The 17,313-nt window shown below is 37.6% G+C and overlaps 1 protein-coding gene across 3 annotated transcripts in view; it reads right to left on the minus strand.

Moving 5' to 3' along the window:
* The window catches only part of LOC128996500 (dynein heavy chain, cytoplasmic-like), a 110,787-nt gene that overhangs the window by 7,127 nt on the left and 86,347 nt on the right, over window positions 1–17,313 (minus strand). For all 3 annotated transcript variants that reach the window (XM_054421876.1, XM_054421875.1, XM_054421874.1), the window contains 13 exons: window positions 16,413–16,710; window positions 15,846–16,057; window positions 14,787–14,963; window positions 13,288–13,514; window positions 12,976–13,138; window positions 12,203–12,311; window positions 11,773–11,956; window positions 7,690–7,903; window positions 6,502–6,696; window positions 5,726–5,919; window positions 5,105–5,235; window positions 4,151–4,344; window positions 2,492–2,700 (listed from right to left, as the gene is read on the minus strand). In XM_054421876.1, the coding sequence (XP_054277851.1) occupies window positions 2,492–2,700; window positions 4,151–4,344; window positions 5,105–5,235; window positions 5,726–5,919; window positions 6,502–6,696; window positions 7,690–7,903; window positions 11,773–11,956; window positions 12,203–12,311; window positions 12,976–13,138; window positions 13,288–13,514; window positions 14,787–14,963; window positions 15,846–16,057; window positions 16,413–16,710 (2,507 nt within the window). The remainder of the gene's footprint in view (window positions 1–2,491; window positions 2,701–4,150; window positions 4,345–5,104; window positions 5,236–5,725; window positions 5,920–6,501; window positions 6,697–7,689; window positions 7,904–11,772; window positions 11,957–12,202; window positions 12,312–12,975; window positions 13,139–13,287; window positions 13,515–14,786; window positions 14,964–15,845; window positions 16,058–16,412; window positions 16,711–17,313) is intronic.

Here is a 17,313-nt window from a genome sequence, read left to right on the forward strand (position 1 = left end):
AAGTTCTGATGATGAAAACCCTGTTGGATTTATGGAAAAAATTTACCGAGGTAGGGTAATTGCACCTGCACTATCTCCTACACCCAGTGAGGAGGCTGAGGCTGATGACCCTAGTTTTATTGAAACCATTCCTTGTCAAGTACCTGAGTATAGTAGAGGTGCAACTATTGGTAGATCAAGGGGAAGGGGAAGTAAACGAGGTAGGCCTAAAGGAAAAAATCCTAGTTTAGTGCTACCTAAGCCTACTAAACGTTCTAAGGGCCAACCTAAAACAGCTAAGAAAAAGAAAAAACAAGGTTGGAAATGGACCAACACCATAGAAGACAATAGTATTTTCAAAATACCTTTTACAGGCTGTCCTGGTGTCAGGGCAAGCTTAGCAAGAAATTTAGGCCCTTCTCCATCTGAAGTTGAAGTATTCAACGCGTTTGTCGAGGATGATTTTTGGCAACATGTTTCTACAGAAACGAACAAATACGCCGAAGAGACAATTGAAAAAAATAATGCAAGTGGTAAAGATAAACAGTTACTCTCTGAATGGTTTGAAACAACTCCTGATGAAATGGCATGTTTTTACAGTCTATGTGTTTTGATGTCACTTGTGAAGAAAAGGACCATTCAATCGTATTGGGCCCCTACTGCTACTACTGAGACTCCGTTTTTTCGAAAAGTTATGCCTTTTCGTAGGTTTTTGCTCTTATCAACAATGTTCCATATTTGTGATAATAAAAATAAGCCTCAGAATGACAAACTGTGGAAACTGAGGTATGTCATTGATTACATGAATCAAAAGTTTTCACGGTTATATTTGGCCGATGAAAACATTGCAGTAGATGAAAGCTTGATGAAATTTCGTGGGAGGTTGGGGTATGTGCAATTCAACCCCAAGAAAAGAGCCAGGTTCGGAATCAAATTTTACAAATGTTGTGAGTCAAGCAGTGGATACTGTACAAAATTTAAAATATACACCGGTGCTGAAGTGAAACAAGGCGAAACAGTGGAAGAAGGGGGTGGAGACACTGCTGAGGATGATAAACTTTTGGTGAGCGAGGCCATAGTCATTGAAATGGTCAAGGAATGTTCCGGTAATGGTCATACCCTCACAATTGACAACTGGTATTCCTCACCTCTCCTCTACTATAGATTGAAACATATTGGTTTCAATGTGATCGGCACGGTGAACTCTTGGAGGACAAATATGCCTGACAGCTTCAAAAGTGGAAAACTTGATGTCGGTGAGTATGAAGTTGCGTTTAGCCACGACATGATGGCCCTTAGATGGCAGGACAAGAAAGAAGTGTGTGTCTTGTCTACTTTCCACAGTAAGGGAGACAAAAAAACAACTGGAAAGAGAGACAGAGTCAGCGGTGAGGTGATTACCAAGCCTGAACCCATCCTCTATTACAACAGCTCGATGGGCGGTATCGACCGAGAAGACCAACAGCTCGCTTCTTTTCCTACGATGAGGAGATATGCTAAAGGGTATAAGAAGATTTTTTTTTACATTTTGGACATAGCTCTCTTCAACTCTTATGTTGTTTTTAAAAAAATCACCCAGAAGAAGATAGGATTTGCTGAATTCAAAAGTAAATTTACGGAGCAAGTGTTCCAGACCAGACAACTACCGGCCTACAAACGAAGAGGGCGGCCATCAACATCTGAAACCCCTCTACGGCTTCAAGCAGCTTCTTGGGGTCATTTCCCAAGACAAATCCCACCTAATGAAGTAAAGCAAAACCCATCAAGACGCTGTAAAGTTTGTAGTGCACAAGGGAAGCGTAGTGACAGTCGGTGGGAGTGCGAAATGTGCCTTGTTGCGCTTCACCTACCCGAATGTTTCAAGACATATCATACTAAGTTGAACTTTGCTTGATATCTTTTTGAGTCTACAACATGTCAATCAGTATTTTAAGGCAGAACAGTAAGATATTTTTAACTTTTATAGTCAAAAATTTTTTAAAAAGGCAAAAATAAAAAAAATTTTAAAATTTTTTTTTTGTATTATATGGTATAAAAAAATAATAAAAATACTTGTAACCAATAAAATGTTTGTTTTTTTTAATCTAAATTCAATTCTGATTAGAAAAATAACAGTATTTGATATACAAATACAAAATTCTGAGTGCAGGTAAAAATATTGTAAATTGTGTAAAATTACACAGAAATAATTCATTTTTTTGGCCCGGTTAGGTGTAAAAATAAGTTTAAGCGAAGGGGTTAATCAAGCGATGAAATGTCAAAACTTGAATTCTGGGAGATGACGCATTGAACTGGTGAAAATACAGGGGAGTCACTGTTTACTGTTTACAGACAAAACAAGCTCATAAATTGGCAGCCCTTGCTTCCCCTACTTCATTACCAATGAGCTGCTATGCATTGAAGCATTGTTGTCTACGCGTTTTGTATGAACACATTGATTGATTATTTGAATATCAATATTTTCAAACTATTATAAGGTATTGTATACTTCACATAATAATATCACTATTACCTTCTCCAGCTCGCCGGCAGAATGCCTTTCACAAGATCGCTCAGCATAGCTCTGTGGTAGTTTGTCTGCTTCTTCTCTCCTTGACAAATCGCCACCACATCCTCCAAATCATGAATGACATCTCTGAGCAGTTTTGCGCCAGAGTTCACTTCCCTTTCAAAGTATCGGTACAACGGATCTTTGATGTTTTCCACCGTACGTCTCAGGGTCTGAAACATCATCATAATTATACGTATATTGACAACACATCCCCAAAGTTCTTCAATCTATCATTCCTATGAGTAAACACCAAAACTGACAGCATCAACATACATTATTGTTTTGTAGGCCTACTGATTAAACTAAGAATATTTCCTACATTCAAATTAAATGTAGACTTAATTATAGTTTATTCACAAAATTTACACAGTTTGAGGAAAAGTTTTTTCAGGGTCCCCTTACTACTTTTTTTCTTAATGTATGTTAGAGTATGTAGGTGGAGGGGATGGAATTGCTTACCCTACAACCCTAAATTTGGTGAACAGAGAGTAGCTAAACACAACTATTTTAAGGTCAATACCAGATCTCCCTAACAGCTGAGTTTTCATTAACTAATCAATCTAAATAGGCAAAATGTAATTTTCTGGTGCACATTAATTGTGGAGACCAACCTGGGTAGTTAAGAATGTCCAACAATGAAAAAAAAACTATGTGGTTTAAGATTTAGGCCTACTAGAAAGGTTTAGTAATTAACAGAATGGGTTTTAAACTTTATATGATTTATTTATGAGCAAGAATTATTTTTGCACTTTAAATTTAACTGAATATTTAAAAGTTAGTTTTGAAATTTCAAAAAATTTCAGTCTCGTTTTCTTGGTAAAAATTGAATAACAGGACTATTGTATTGTAATCTGTCTGCAAAGGTTGCATGGTCGGAAATTAACTGTTGCTGTGATAACAGGAGATTCTGGAATCAGTATTGAATCCAATGTCTCAGTTATCAAGACAGTTCGGGTGAAACAGAGGCTCAGTTGGTAACGCCACGTAGGCTACTTTGGGCCCAAGGCAGCGATATCAGTACAGTTCACCCTTGTACTGTACCCGCTCACCCATTGCTTTACAATCCTATTTCAAGGCATTTTTAGCAAAATAATCCATGGCATAATCAAGTTGTTATCACAGTTGACAATTAGTTGTTATCACGGTTTTCCAGCTATGGCGCCCCCCTCTACCAAATACTCCCCTGCAGAAAGAGGGGTCACCTCTGTCCCAGAAAGTTTAAAAAATTACCTGAAAAGGACTATTTACAATAATTAAAGATTAAAGTAGGCCTAGTTAAAAAAAATTGGGTGTTTTAATGGACATTTATTATTATGTCACTCGCCTAATTTATATTTTAGGAATCTGAAACTTTGATCAGAGTGGTGTACTACGCCGCAACCCTGATTTAGGCTGTGATTTAGATTTAGATACACTGTACTGTACTGAAACATGGCAATTTAGCACTCCTTAATCTTTGGCTGGGCTATATCCCAATCAGCCCATATACAAACACAAAGTGGGGCCTGGTTATTAAGTTTTCATATTTGAGTGCGCACTCTGTACCATATGTGTTAATCATCTAACTCATCTTAATCATGTATCATCTGAATTTTAAACTGTCTTTCAGTGGGTGGTTACCTGCAAGTTGTTGGGCAGCAGCTGCAGCCAAGTCTGTGCTGAGTTGTGTAGAGTCCTCATCCATGCAGGTCTGCCGTCAGTGGCTTGGTCCAGACTGGGTGTATCCAGCCTCACAGCATCTTCACTCACATACGCCAACTCATCTTCATCTTCCAGCTGCTGCATCTTCAGTAGCTTGCTCACCAAGTCAGTTCCTGCACAACAATCATGCAATAATGTCTTCCTTGAGGCTTGTTGGGCTCGAGGGATCTCTAGCAATGAGCTTAGTAGTTTTGTCAAGTACTCGGGTATGCTGCCACTGTGGCTTTTAGCATGCTTAGGCATAAGTGTAGGTTGGCCTAATCTGCTGCAGAAGGTGATTTAAAACAAATAAAGGTACTGAACTGATGAACCGGTCAAAGGGGACATGATATTAACATGGAATAAATGGGTACAAGAAAATCGTTGTTAAACTCAGAAATTTATATACCTATTTTGAATAGACTAAAATTTTCTCTAAGTAAATGTAATTTAATTTCAAAGTGACAAGATCACTAGAATTTTTGAAATTCTTTTATGAAAATTACAATTTATCTTCTTAAACAAAATTTGTAACGTCTAATTGTAATTTTTCACTTTTGTTGGGTGGTTTAGCCCCACTCAAAGTTTGTGCCACATTTGACAAGATAACCACTTTTAAGCCCTGGTCCCAGATTGTTTAAGTCAGAATAGCTTAAGAACCAAATTTCCAATTAACGTGTAACAAAAAGCTTTAAAACAATTTGTTAAAGACATTTAAAATATGTAGACACCCTAATATCTCAACTTTCAAAATGTCTCTTTTCAGGGCAGATGCATTTTAAATTTAATCAGTTTAGAAACTAAGAACCCATGATCCAATAAAGCTGGATCCAATTTTTCGATTACGAGACAATCAAAATATCCTCTTCACTAGGCACAGGTATTATTACTAACCCCTAGTGGTGAGTAGCACTTTCTCAGCGTTGTTCGGCAATCCCAACCATGAAGGTGTCTGTCTGTCTGCCAAGTTCTCTATCCAATGGAGGAAATCTCCTCTCTTTGCTCCATCTGGCATTGTAATGTGTCTGCAACATAGAATGCCAAAGAGAGTTAGTGCATACAACAATTAAAATGCAAGTGGAATCATCGTCTTTCAAACAGTTTAGTACAATGAGCTAAGGTATTGATTCTACATTGTCACAGGATGGGATTGAAATATAAACTACAATTTTTTGGTTACAGAAATCTGACAGGGGAAGCGTTGCAACATTCATGAGGAGTGAACGAAGCCGATAGTTGAATGGTTTTCCAGTGAGGATGAAAATCGTTCTGCCAATTAGTAAAGGTCCACAAAAGTTTTAAACCCAGGACAATTTTCACAAAAAGCTCAAGTCATGTCATTTTGTTAGCTTTTATCATTGCGATTGTACAACGCATCCGCGAAGATTGCATGAAGGAATTTAGATTCACCGATTGCATGAGATATAATGATGTACAATATTTCACAAACCAACTATGTAACCATTGATTTTTTTTACTTATACTTTAAGCAACAATATGAGCTATTACACACACCTGCCACTGCCGTCCAGGTTGGCCACCAGAGCAAAGTCTGCCTCGAAGCTCCGAGCAGTGAACAGTTTAGAGAGGAAGGACAGTAGCAGTCTCTGGTCAAAGTCATTGTCTATCTTGCCTCCGTAGATAGACTGAGACAACAGTGTCACTAGTGCGTCCCACGGCACCTTGGCTGGGGGCAGATTGTTGCGGCCCTGCAGACAAACACATTCTCTGAGTCATTTAACCATATTCAGAAAAGTTTAATGCTAAATTAAAATCAATTTTTATCCCCTGAGCTGAGTAATTAAAAATAGGTATTTTCCTTAGTCAACATTTTCCTTCAACTGAATGTTCCACGTCTGACGATGGCATTATAATGCAGAAACGGCCGTAACTCAAGTTACAACAGTTTGAGTTGTAGACGAAGGTAAATACCTATTTTTAATTAATACTCAAACTTAACAAATACGTCGGTGGCAGAAGAAAAAGAAAAGCATCCTATTACAACTATTCTGTGAAAGTAAACACATTTGATTAATTGACCTTAAATATAACTGGCTAAAGAAGTCAATTTTTAAATAGGTAGACAAAAGGATCAGATGATAAAGGTTAATGTATTTTATCTGGCTGATAACAACAAAATTAACTAAAAAATTGAATAATTTAATCGCTATGCGTTCTCTGGTTTGTAGGAATAGTAGTTGATTTAAATAATAAAAAAAAACAATTTAACAAGTAGTGAATGAAGAATTAGCACAAAAATATTGCAAATATAAAACTACATCACAGCCTACCATTGCAATTGTGTCTATCCAGGTATCCAGAGTATCACAAGCCACTCGAAGGTCACTCTCGTTAAACTCGTAATACTTGGCCCATCCGAGTGGTACGTAGCGTAGTCGCTCCTGTACGATAGCGTGGAACCAAGCTAGCAGGAAGTATAGGCGAGCTCGCTCATTGGGCGCCTTCATCATGCGAGACGCAGGAACCTACAATGAAACCAAAATTTTATTAAAAACAATCAAATGGATCGACACTCGTACTGTGTAGGGATACAAGACAATATAGGCCTAGAATCAATGATAACCTACAAAACTGAGCAAAGTGATGTGTATATCGCAAACAAATATTTTGAAAGCTCATATAAATGTCAAGTCACAATTAATTGGTTCAATACAGACAGTTTTGTCTATTTCGCTTAAAATATTGTATCAAAATTTAAAATACAACAAACATAACATTTTGCAAAGAAAAATTGAATTATTCACTGAACTTTTAGTGTTGAAATTGTTTCTTTGTATAAATATAACAAGTTTTTTAAATAAATGTAGTGTATATTTGATTTTAGTTATTAAAGTATTCATTTGACTTTGTTCAACATTGTTTATTTATGGACTCATTTGTACAATTATACTACCTCAATTTTGCTTGACAGATATAGTTTTGACCTTCGTATAATCAATAATTGGTTTATAAAATTACAGCTTAAAATTTTTAACTAGTACAAAGACCTTGGATATTGTAGGCCTAGTTAAGAGTGAAACCCATAAAGTCCTTACTTCTAGTTTTAAAATATTATTTTTATTTAGAGAAGGTCTCGCTACAGATACACAACATACATTGAACAAATTTGTATTTGTAATAAAAACTGGTGGCGTGTCAAAACTGAACAGTAATCTAATTTAGTGTTGTTCTTAGATCTTAGTAAAAAAGTTTTTTTTACATTTAAAGTGTATTAGTTACATATTCATGTTTCATGAATGACGTTTTATGATGTTTCATGTGTCATGTTGATGGTCAGAAGTCAAATTTCTTTCAGTTTTGAATGCATGATAAATATTTAATTATAACCCCTGTCTATATTATTTGTATCCTTAACCAAGTTTTGTTTGGATATCGATATTTAGGATCAAGGATTGGATGTTTTAATTTTTTTGTTTTGAGATTGCCAATTCCTGTATTCGACCATCGCTGACACGTACCGTACTGAATGTTCGCAGCAGGTTCGCCCTGATGCCAGGAGGAGGTTCAACTACAAAGATGCGACCAGCTCTCAGCAAGTTGACGGGCAGCTTGGGGTTGATCTCCATGGTGAGGAACAGACGGAAGTTAGCATGAGGTTGTAGACTGTGCAGCTTCTTCTCTAACTGTACCAGCCAATGAGGCGCCAGGTGCACGTTCTTCAGTAACACCCACCTGTAGGAAAAGGAACACATTTGCTACAGTATCTCGGGATCATTTATTACACCTCTTTGAACTTATTATTTTTCATCAGTAACTTTATAAATTAATTAAGTTTAGTTTTTTAAGAGTTTTCAGTTTATCTTTTCTTCAACCAAGGAAGGTACAAGTTGAGGAAAGATATTTTCAGACCTGAAAACGCTGTCAGTGGCAGCTAAATGTTTTTATTTTTGGGTATAGTGGAGAGTTTTTTAAAGGGACTCTTTCTTACTCAGGTAGTATATTTAACAAACACATAAACAACTAAGAAAATATAATCATAAGATAATAAAAATAATATGAATATTTAAAACAATTGTTAGATAATTAACAGTACTTTGTTTGGTATTATACGGAGACCACATATTTTACAGCGCGCTGCGGCGGTTATGTTAGGTTGTGTTATCATAAATATGTTTGTAGGACTTTCCTGGATTTATCAAACTATACCAGATGAGTCATACTTTCTATTTATGATAACCCAACCTAACATAATCGCAGCAGTGCGCTGTATGAGGGGGGCCTCCGTATACAGTAGACTCTCGCTCATCCGGACTAATGAGGCGGACGTCCGGTCCGGATTACGAAAAATCCAGACTATCGAGAGTCAAGCAAATACACAGTACTGTATATAGCTGTTTTTTTTTTCAATTTTGTTCTAGGTCCACAGTATTGATAGCCGGGCATATGCACTTCCACCAATAATAATTTTTACCGTCGTGTTATCCGATTTTTTTGTTTATTCGAGGTAGTCTCAGTCCCGTTTAGCTCAGGTAATCGGACTTCTAGTGTACTGAGCAGCTAAAAAAAATCAAAATTGCCGATCCGGCCTACCAGAAGTCTGGACAAGGCCGATCCGGATGAGCGAGAGTCTACTGTAATACCAATGTACCTAATTATCACTACTAATTTACAAAAAAAATTTGATTGTAGATTTATACCATGAAGAGAGATTTACCTAATTTAATCAGTAGGGGTGTGCGAGTATTCGAACATCGAGCTTTTTCGAGCCGAATAGGACGCTATTCGGCTCGGCTCGTGATTTCAAAAAGTTCGAAATGTTCGAGCCGAATACTTATTGAACTAGCAAATAAAAATTAAATTAATAAATAAGGAACTAACTTTCATTTAAATTTACTCTCCTCCGTTTCATAATTGTGTCTTGATAAGCACGAACCTCAGCTCAGTCAAGACGCAATGAAATGATTATCGATCGTAATTTTGAGGAAACTACCACCTATCGCGTTGTCTTTCTAACACAACTATTCGTATCGTAATATGCGACGCAGTGCGAGTGCGTGATTGGCTAAGTCGCTATGACGACACACGGTTGCCGTGGCAACCTACAGTGCGCACTGAGCACTGCGCCTTGTGTGGGAGGGGAGATTATACCAACAAACTATTTCAGGAATTCTATTTTGGGACGGATGAAAGATAAGGAAGAAACAAAAAGTGGTCACGTGTGCAAATGTAGTGGGCGAGACAATAAGGCTGTAAACGAGTATCGTCGTGTCGTTGTTCCTTGTTTGTTTACTTTTTCAGATTCCTTATCAAACTCCTTATCATCAAACTTCCTTATCTGCTATCTCTCTTTCTCTCTCTCTCTAACAATGTACTGATTAAACAGATTGTGTTTGACGACTTTTCTACTTATAAGTTTCCCTGCGGTTATTTTAGTTCAATCAATCCCATAACCTTTCTAATGTTTATCAAAATAATTAATTAATATGTTTTGTATTTTATTTCCTTTAAACCAACCCCTATTTACCATCTGTATTTTATAGAATAAAATGTTTGTTTAGGCCTATAAAGTTTGACTGGCCACACAATTTTGTACCTATTTTATTTTTTATAAAGTAACAGTTACTTTGAGGATTATATATATATATCAATAAGTGGCGCGTGCTGTAATGAGTGCTTTTTATTATAAAAATAAGTAATGAGTTATTAATTTTTGATAGTACATGGGTCATTGAATTTAATTCTATTAAATGAATTAAACTGAACCTGTATGGTTCAGAAAATTGGATCTTAAGCAAGAAATCAGAAAGGAAAGCTATTGTATTTGAGAACAAGATTTTGAGGAAAGTGTACGGACCGATTTTTGAGGATGGACAATGGAGATCGAGACATAATTGGGAACTTAGAGAATTATTTAAGGATCCGGATATTGTCGCTGAGGTACGGAGCAGAAGACTGAGATGGGCAGGGCATATTCTAAGAAAAGATGACAACTCCCTATCAAAGAACATCTTGAGGAATAACCCAGAAGGTAGAAGACCCCTTGGAAGACCGAAACTTAGATGGTTCGACCAAGTGGAGAAAGACCTGAGGAAGCTAGGGAGAAGGAAGGAAGATGCAAGAAGCAGAGACCTATGGAGGCAGTGTGTTGGGGAGGCCAAGTACCATCTAGGGTACCAGTGGCCACAGCAGTAAGTAAGTAAGTACATGGGTCATTGAATACCATAATGTGATGTAGTTTCCTATTTGTATCTTGCAAATAAATAATAATTGATAGTTAATTCTGGAAATGAAAAATAGTGATCGCATTCATAAACCTGTTGTCAAAACAGCAACGAGGGTGTAAGGGTTTATTGTTTCAGACGCAAGGGTGTTTCAAGGACAAAGTGTTGGGCCACCCGGATTGGGGGGGAGGGGGGCGGTGAGACTGTGTGAAGGGGAGGAAACTGGTTTTGGCTATTTATTGATTAGTTCGCCGACCCTTCTAGATAACAAAATTGAGTGACAGTGTTAAATCATCGTGTTCTGCATTTCATTTCTTGTTTACTTTGTGTGTTATTCTATTAATTCTAGTGCTTTGGTCTATTTCCTCTATATGTCAATTATATCATTTTTAATATATAAGTAAAACTTGTCTCTCCACCTTTTTGGATCCAAACCAACCATGTTCTTTTTTGATTAATAGGATTCATAAAACAAAAATATTTTGTGCATGGAAAACAACAAGAATAATCACGTGTTTTTAAATTTATTTTGTATTTATTTATACAAAATAGAATTAAATATTCATAGTAGTTACAATATACATATGTAATCGACTTGCTAGTTGTTTTGTCGTCATTCAAGGTCGAGTTGCTGTTCTGTTATGAAAGACAATCTGATTGTCTCAGTCTGCACTGCATATCTCTTCAGGCCTTCAATCGATATCCTTTTATTTCTTGCATCTTCATTTAGTTCAGTTCAGTTCTTATCGTGATTATCTACTATTTGATGTCTTGACAATTCTCAATGATTTTAAACATATTAAAATAACATTGTGTTTATTTAAAAATTGACTGAACATTATTATTATTATGCACTTTTTTAAGAAAAAAAGTTTAATAATTAAGATAAGGTTCCGCTAGGAAAAGCTCGGCTCAAAAAAGCTCGAGCTCGAACATTTTTTAAAAAGCTCGGCTCGGCTCGGCTCGAGGTTGAAAATCACTATTCGCACACCCCTATTAATCAGGCTAAAATATATCTATCTATAAAAGTAGCCTGTTTCAAGTTCATTTTATTAAGCTTTGTACATACATTTTTCACGGTTTGACAGTGGTTGAAAAATTAATCGGGAGGCGACCAGTTGTCAAATTACAATTTACATTAAAAGCCAGTATAAAGAAAGTTGGAAAGCCAAGTGTTGGGGTCTTTCCATAGGGTCCTCTAGAAAAAAATCAAAGGCTAGTTTAACTTTCATTTGTCCGCTAGATCATACACTTAAATATGACCGGTCAAACGCAAACATCGGTTTAATAGGACGGGTGAATATTGTAGAGAAAATCCTTGATTTATCAAGTAAATACAGTAGATGATAATAATAAAATATTGATAACGAAGACACTCACTTGCCAGATCTGACAGCCACGTTGATCACACTGTCCGCCTGGTTGAAGCCCTCCGCAGAGCCGATGGCAATGCTTGCGATCTGTTTACTCTTCTCTGCGGCCAGGTCGTCCACACGAGAGCTAGCGTCAAACCCAGGCACTGAACACAGCAGCACTGGCACTCCCGCACTGATCTCTGTCTCCACTGTACGCAATACAACTGGTGAGAGATCTTTCAAACACATAGACTTATCTTTACATGGTACCACTGACTTAGGATACTGAGCTAGGAATCCCATTTATGTGAATCAGCTAAATCCAACCTCTCATTCCAAAAGAATGAGTCATTGTTAAATGACACATTATGAGTCACTCACACAATTTGCTACAAAATTACATTTTCTCCTTCAGTTGTTTGAACTATTATGGTAGAATATCAACAACCACTAACCAATATCCCCAAGGTCCAGTTCCCGCTCGGCTGCTTGAGTGAAATGTTCCCCGAGAACTTCAGACACAAATACATGTCCGGCAGCCATTACTCTGTCTGGCCGGAACGCCTGCAAACAACCAACACTCACATAAGTAGCCACACTTAATTTAATGTTTTAAATGTATAAATTTGTTGTGTTGGAATATGTGTGTTTAGAAAGCAATCATCTACAAACGGTTTTCTTTCACCATTATTTGTTCCTGAATGGTTACTGAAAAAGGTTCTTGAAATACAAAGTAGCAATTAAAAATGATGGTAAAATCATAAATTTCCTAAACTCAGGTGAGTTTACACAAGTTAACCTTTTAATATTGTAGATTGGATTAACTGAGGCTAACTATCCAGGGTGCGTATTTTAAAGGCTAACTAACGTAAGTGAATGATGAATCTTGAATTAATTATTATTCAGAAAGATTCTGCTAAGCAACAAATATCAATTCCAAGAGCTTATGGAAAAGAATTTCCTCCCAGATCCCATGGAAAGGATTAGGTTTAATAGAAGAGTATTCTCTTTTTGGACCTCATAAAAAGGATTTCTCCTAGAGCTCAGTAGTATTCCTTTCTGAAACTCATGAAGATGTAATTCCTTCTTTAGCTTATGAAGGGTTACTTGTTACTTCTTTTAGCTCTCTTGGAAGGATTCCAAGAGAAGTTCCTCATAGAGTTTCGTCAAAGTGTATTACCTCCTCCACAGCTCATATCTAGATAGGCTACACCATGATTGGACCCACCTGTATGACCAGCAGCTGATGCATGGCCGTCTGTACAGCTGTCAATGGCTTCTCCTCCTGCCACAGCCTAGGCACTGCTTGCTCCGGGGTTCCTTGTTGTAGCCAAGCACCAAACTCTGGCATCTCGTCTATCTTCTTCTGCATCCCTCGAAAAGCTGGCATCCTGTACAAGATAAAAGTTGATTTTACATTAGGTTCTCACAACAAAGCAGTATCAAGTATCGAATTAGGACCACCACATTTTAGTTTTAAGAGTTAACCTATATCTAGATTCTAAATCCAACTGATTAATTTCCAAACACTTAAACTGACCTTGTGGAAAGCCGCAGCATCGCTTCAGCCTGTTCCTGAGTGAGGCCGTCGATGCTGGGAACCTGCTCATTGCCTGTGACACCCTCTTTGCCTCTCAGGAAGAAGTGGAACTCCTGGTCTAGGGATGGCTCTGACGGTACACCCTTCAGATGGATTCGACACAACAGCAGAGCCAATACCAGGTGATCAGTGTGTAACATCCCACGAGCCACACGCTCATAACAAACCTGGACAAAACAGTGAGATTGGTGATGCTTGGCACAGTCCACTGAATGAACAAGCAGGTACACCCTTCAGATGGATTCGACACAACAGCAGAGCCAACACCAGGTGATCAGTGTGTAACATCCCACGAGCCACACGCTCATAACAAACCTGGACAAAACAGTGAGATTGGTGATGCTTGGCACAGTCCACTGTATGAACAAGCAGGTACACCCTTCAGATGGATTCGACACAACAGCAGAGCCAACACCAGGTGATCAGTGTGTAACATCCCACGAGCCACACGCTCATAACAAACCTGGACAAAACAGTGAGATTAGTGATGCTTGGCACAGTCCACTGAATGAACAAGCAGGTACACCCTTCAGATGGATTCGACACAACAGCAGAGCCAACACCAGGTGATCAGTGTGTAACATCCCACGAGCCACACGCTCATAACAAACCTGGACAAAACAGTGAGATTAGTGATGCTTGGCACAGTCCACTGAATGAACAAGCAGGTACACCCTTCAGATGGATTCGACACAACAGCAGAGCCAACACCAGGTGATCAGTGTGTAACATCCCACGAGCCACACGCTCATAACAAACCTGGACAAGACAGTGAGATTAGTGATGCTTGGCACAGTCCACTGAATGAACAAACCAATACACCTACCTAAAGGTTAGGCTACACTTGACAGGAAATATGAAAACGAAACGGGCAGACGTTTTTTAGTGAATCCTTTAAAGTGCATTCGATGATTCGATTAAGGTAAAGAAGCATTAAGGTTAAGTGTAAGAGAGAGCCATGTGGCTCTAACTGGTGTAAATAAACAATTTCTCATTTTATTTCATTTAATTTTTAATTGACATTTTCTAGCTGTCGTGTTTTCTTTTGATGTGTGTTGTATTTTTCCCCATCTAGCTTTTAGCTACAGCCACTTGGACAAAACTAGACAGGAAAGAAGACCAAAAAGGGACACTGACAGAAACATTCAGGTGCTCTATCAGGAATTCTTCAGATGCCTGGTACCTTTTGTTACAGGTGCTGTAAACAAAAGAAAATGTCCCTGCCAGTTTCCTTTCCGTGCCCTGTATAGTATAGTATGAGTATGGGCCTTACTGCCAGAATCTGCCATTGTCGTTTGCTTTCCTTTTCATGTCCCGTCTGTTTCCTTTTCTGTCTAGTGAATCCATAATGCTCATTATGTGGTTTTGGAGTATTACGGTGCATTCCAACTGTTACAAAGTCACAATACGGGTAGTTTTCTAAACCAATTTTCACTTACATTAAACAGCTGCTTGGTGATGACCGCCAGACGCTGACTATAGTCCGAGATGTCTGTGAGATGTTTGTTGTTGAACAACACAGAGTTGAAGATGTCCAAGAAGAACTTGAGAGAATACTGATACAGGAAGTGGACCTGATTCAGACTGTCCATGGTGAAGTACATGTTGCTGCAAGCCTGCAAACAGTCATATATGTTTAAACTTAATTGTTAGTGATGGTAATTGTTGATTAATTAGGCTATCTTACTTTTGCCTGCAGTCAACCGTTTTCATCAGCCAGTGCTGACTAGTTTTGTTTCAGATGAACATTGTCAAAGCATGCAACATATCCAAACATCAAAATAAATAAATACATAAAACACGGACATAATCTGTAATGAACAAGGATAACACTATCATACCGATCAGTCACTGGTATGATAGGCACTGATAAGAACTGATAGGTATCTTTTAAGATTAGTTTTGTTCAAAGAAAGGCTCTAGGCCTTTTCTTTTGAATCGTAGAAAAAACTCTAGGCTACCACTTTTTTAATACTTAACAAAGACCCTAAATATTATATGCACAGTGTCTCTTCTATATGTTCTATTTGGCCTCAAGGTAAGCTAGCTGCTATCCTCCTTGATCAGTATCTTTGTTTGTGTTATGTTTGTGCTTTGTGTCTTGTTTAAGGGGTTGTCTCACTCAGAAGCAGAACAGAATTTAATTGTACTCAACTCAACTGTCCAAATGGACAGTGGGATAACATGGAAGATCGGATGGCTCAAGGTTAATTGGTGTGGACTAGTGAAAGACTCCAAGTATCTAATGTGACTCTCAATGTTGAGAAAGTGCCAGTGGCCTCGAAATATACAGTGTTTCTTTTGTGTTTTCTTGAGTGTTTCTGTAATGAAGTGGGATGCCTACATTTCTAAAGGTAAGCCTGCTTATCATATCCTTTGTCTCCCTTATTCTTATGTAATAGGCCTAAACATTTTCAATTCAAACCTGAGTAATACTTTAATAATGCCTACAGTTAAGAAGTAATACAGTATGAAACTAATTCAAAAAGTTCACCAACCTGAGACAAAGGTTTGTACTGTTGAGAGACTGTTTCGATTTCAGCGATGACCTTATCAGTCTCTTCGACTTTGAGTCCGATATCAGCCGCTTCTTGTTTCAACGTCTCCAAGGTTGTGATAACTGAATCGTCGTCCAGAATTTTACCCTTTGCTTCATTGAGGGCCTGCAGAAGAGACTTCTCCAACTGACGAAGTCGCAAGTGGAACTCACCTATTTCATGAAATTTGACTTTAAAACTTGATTTGATTGAAAAATTTTATTGGATTGGTTTGAAAAGCTTTAAACTTTTTTTATGCCAATTTTTATATAGGCTAGATTAGTTCAAAAAAATAAAGGTATAGATTGTTTGTGTAAAAAATAGTGGATATCTGATAAACAAAACGTTCTTGGAAATAAAATCATTTTGATTTTCTCTTGATTAACCTTTTTAACCATTTCCTGTTGTTTGGCACTTTACTTACTGAACATTCTGTACAGTCAAAACTAGTCGCCCTATAGCAACATTGTTGATTACAGGTACATGGACCATTTAACTAACTTCTTCCAAACGTAGCATCTAACATACCTTGCAGTTTGAGCAGATCAGATCTCTTCGCGTCAATGTCCGGTCGTTCCGCCTTGAGCACCTGGTTAAGACACTGGGACTGTAGCGAGCTCCGTGTCACTGTGAAGTTGACGAACGTGACTCTGGAGCAGATGTCCGGAGGAAACTCCACTGTCGGGTCTCGAGTTGACAGGAAGATGATGAATGTGGGTGACAGATCGATGTCTTGGTCTCCCAACGTGATCAGCACTCGCCCTCCAGTACGGCGCAGCTCTCGGTTCAGCACAGGGTTCAGGATGGGGTCGTAGTTTTCAACGTCCTTTCAAACAAAATTGTTGTGGTTAGTTCCTCCAATGAAATTATTGTGTGCGGGAATGCATGCCAAAATATTTTTGGGCTTCAAAAGAAAGATATTAGAATTATAGCCAAAAATACACCAAGATATCTAAAACCATCTTCTATGGATTTTAAGTTTTAACATTTTAAGATCAGATCACTATATACTTGAAATGGTCTTTTCCATTCTTCCATTCTTAGGGAGGATCACACAGATTTGATGTACAAAAATGTGTAAAATTGATGTAAAATAACACTAAACATTGGAGCTTAATTAAGCCTTCTTAGCCATATGTTTATTGACAACTGTTTGAAGCATCACTTCAGTGTATTGGTCCAAAATTGTCTAGCTTGGTTCCAGATTTAAAAAACTTCAACTTCCAGAAATGTAAAAATTTTCTGAAATCCAACAAATTAAAAAAAAAAAATTGTGAAGGATGGTTGCAGACAAAGGTTTTTATTCTTTGAATGAATATTTGAAATGTTAAAATTGTTTTGTTCGGTTTTGAAGTTTTTAGTATCATAATATTGACATTTGTCCTGTCATTTTATGAAGACATTCTGTAAATAGATAAAAACTTTGCTA

This window comes from Macrosteles quadrilineatus, unplaced genomic scaffold (genome assembly GCF_028750875.1).
Source record: "Macrosteles quadrilineatus isolate MER2022 unplaced genomic scaffold, UCM_ALF_1.0 Scaffold_6__1_contigs__length_79288215, whole genome shotgun sequence".
In the NCBI taxonomy this organism is placed as follows: Eukaryota; Metazoa; Arthropoda; class Insecta; order Hemiptera; family Cicadellidae; genus Macrosteles; species Macrosteles quadrilineatus.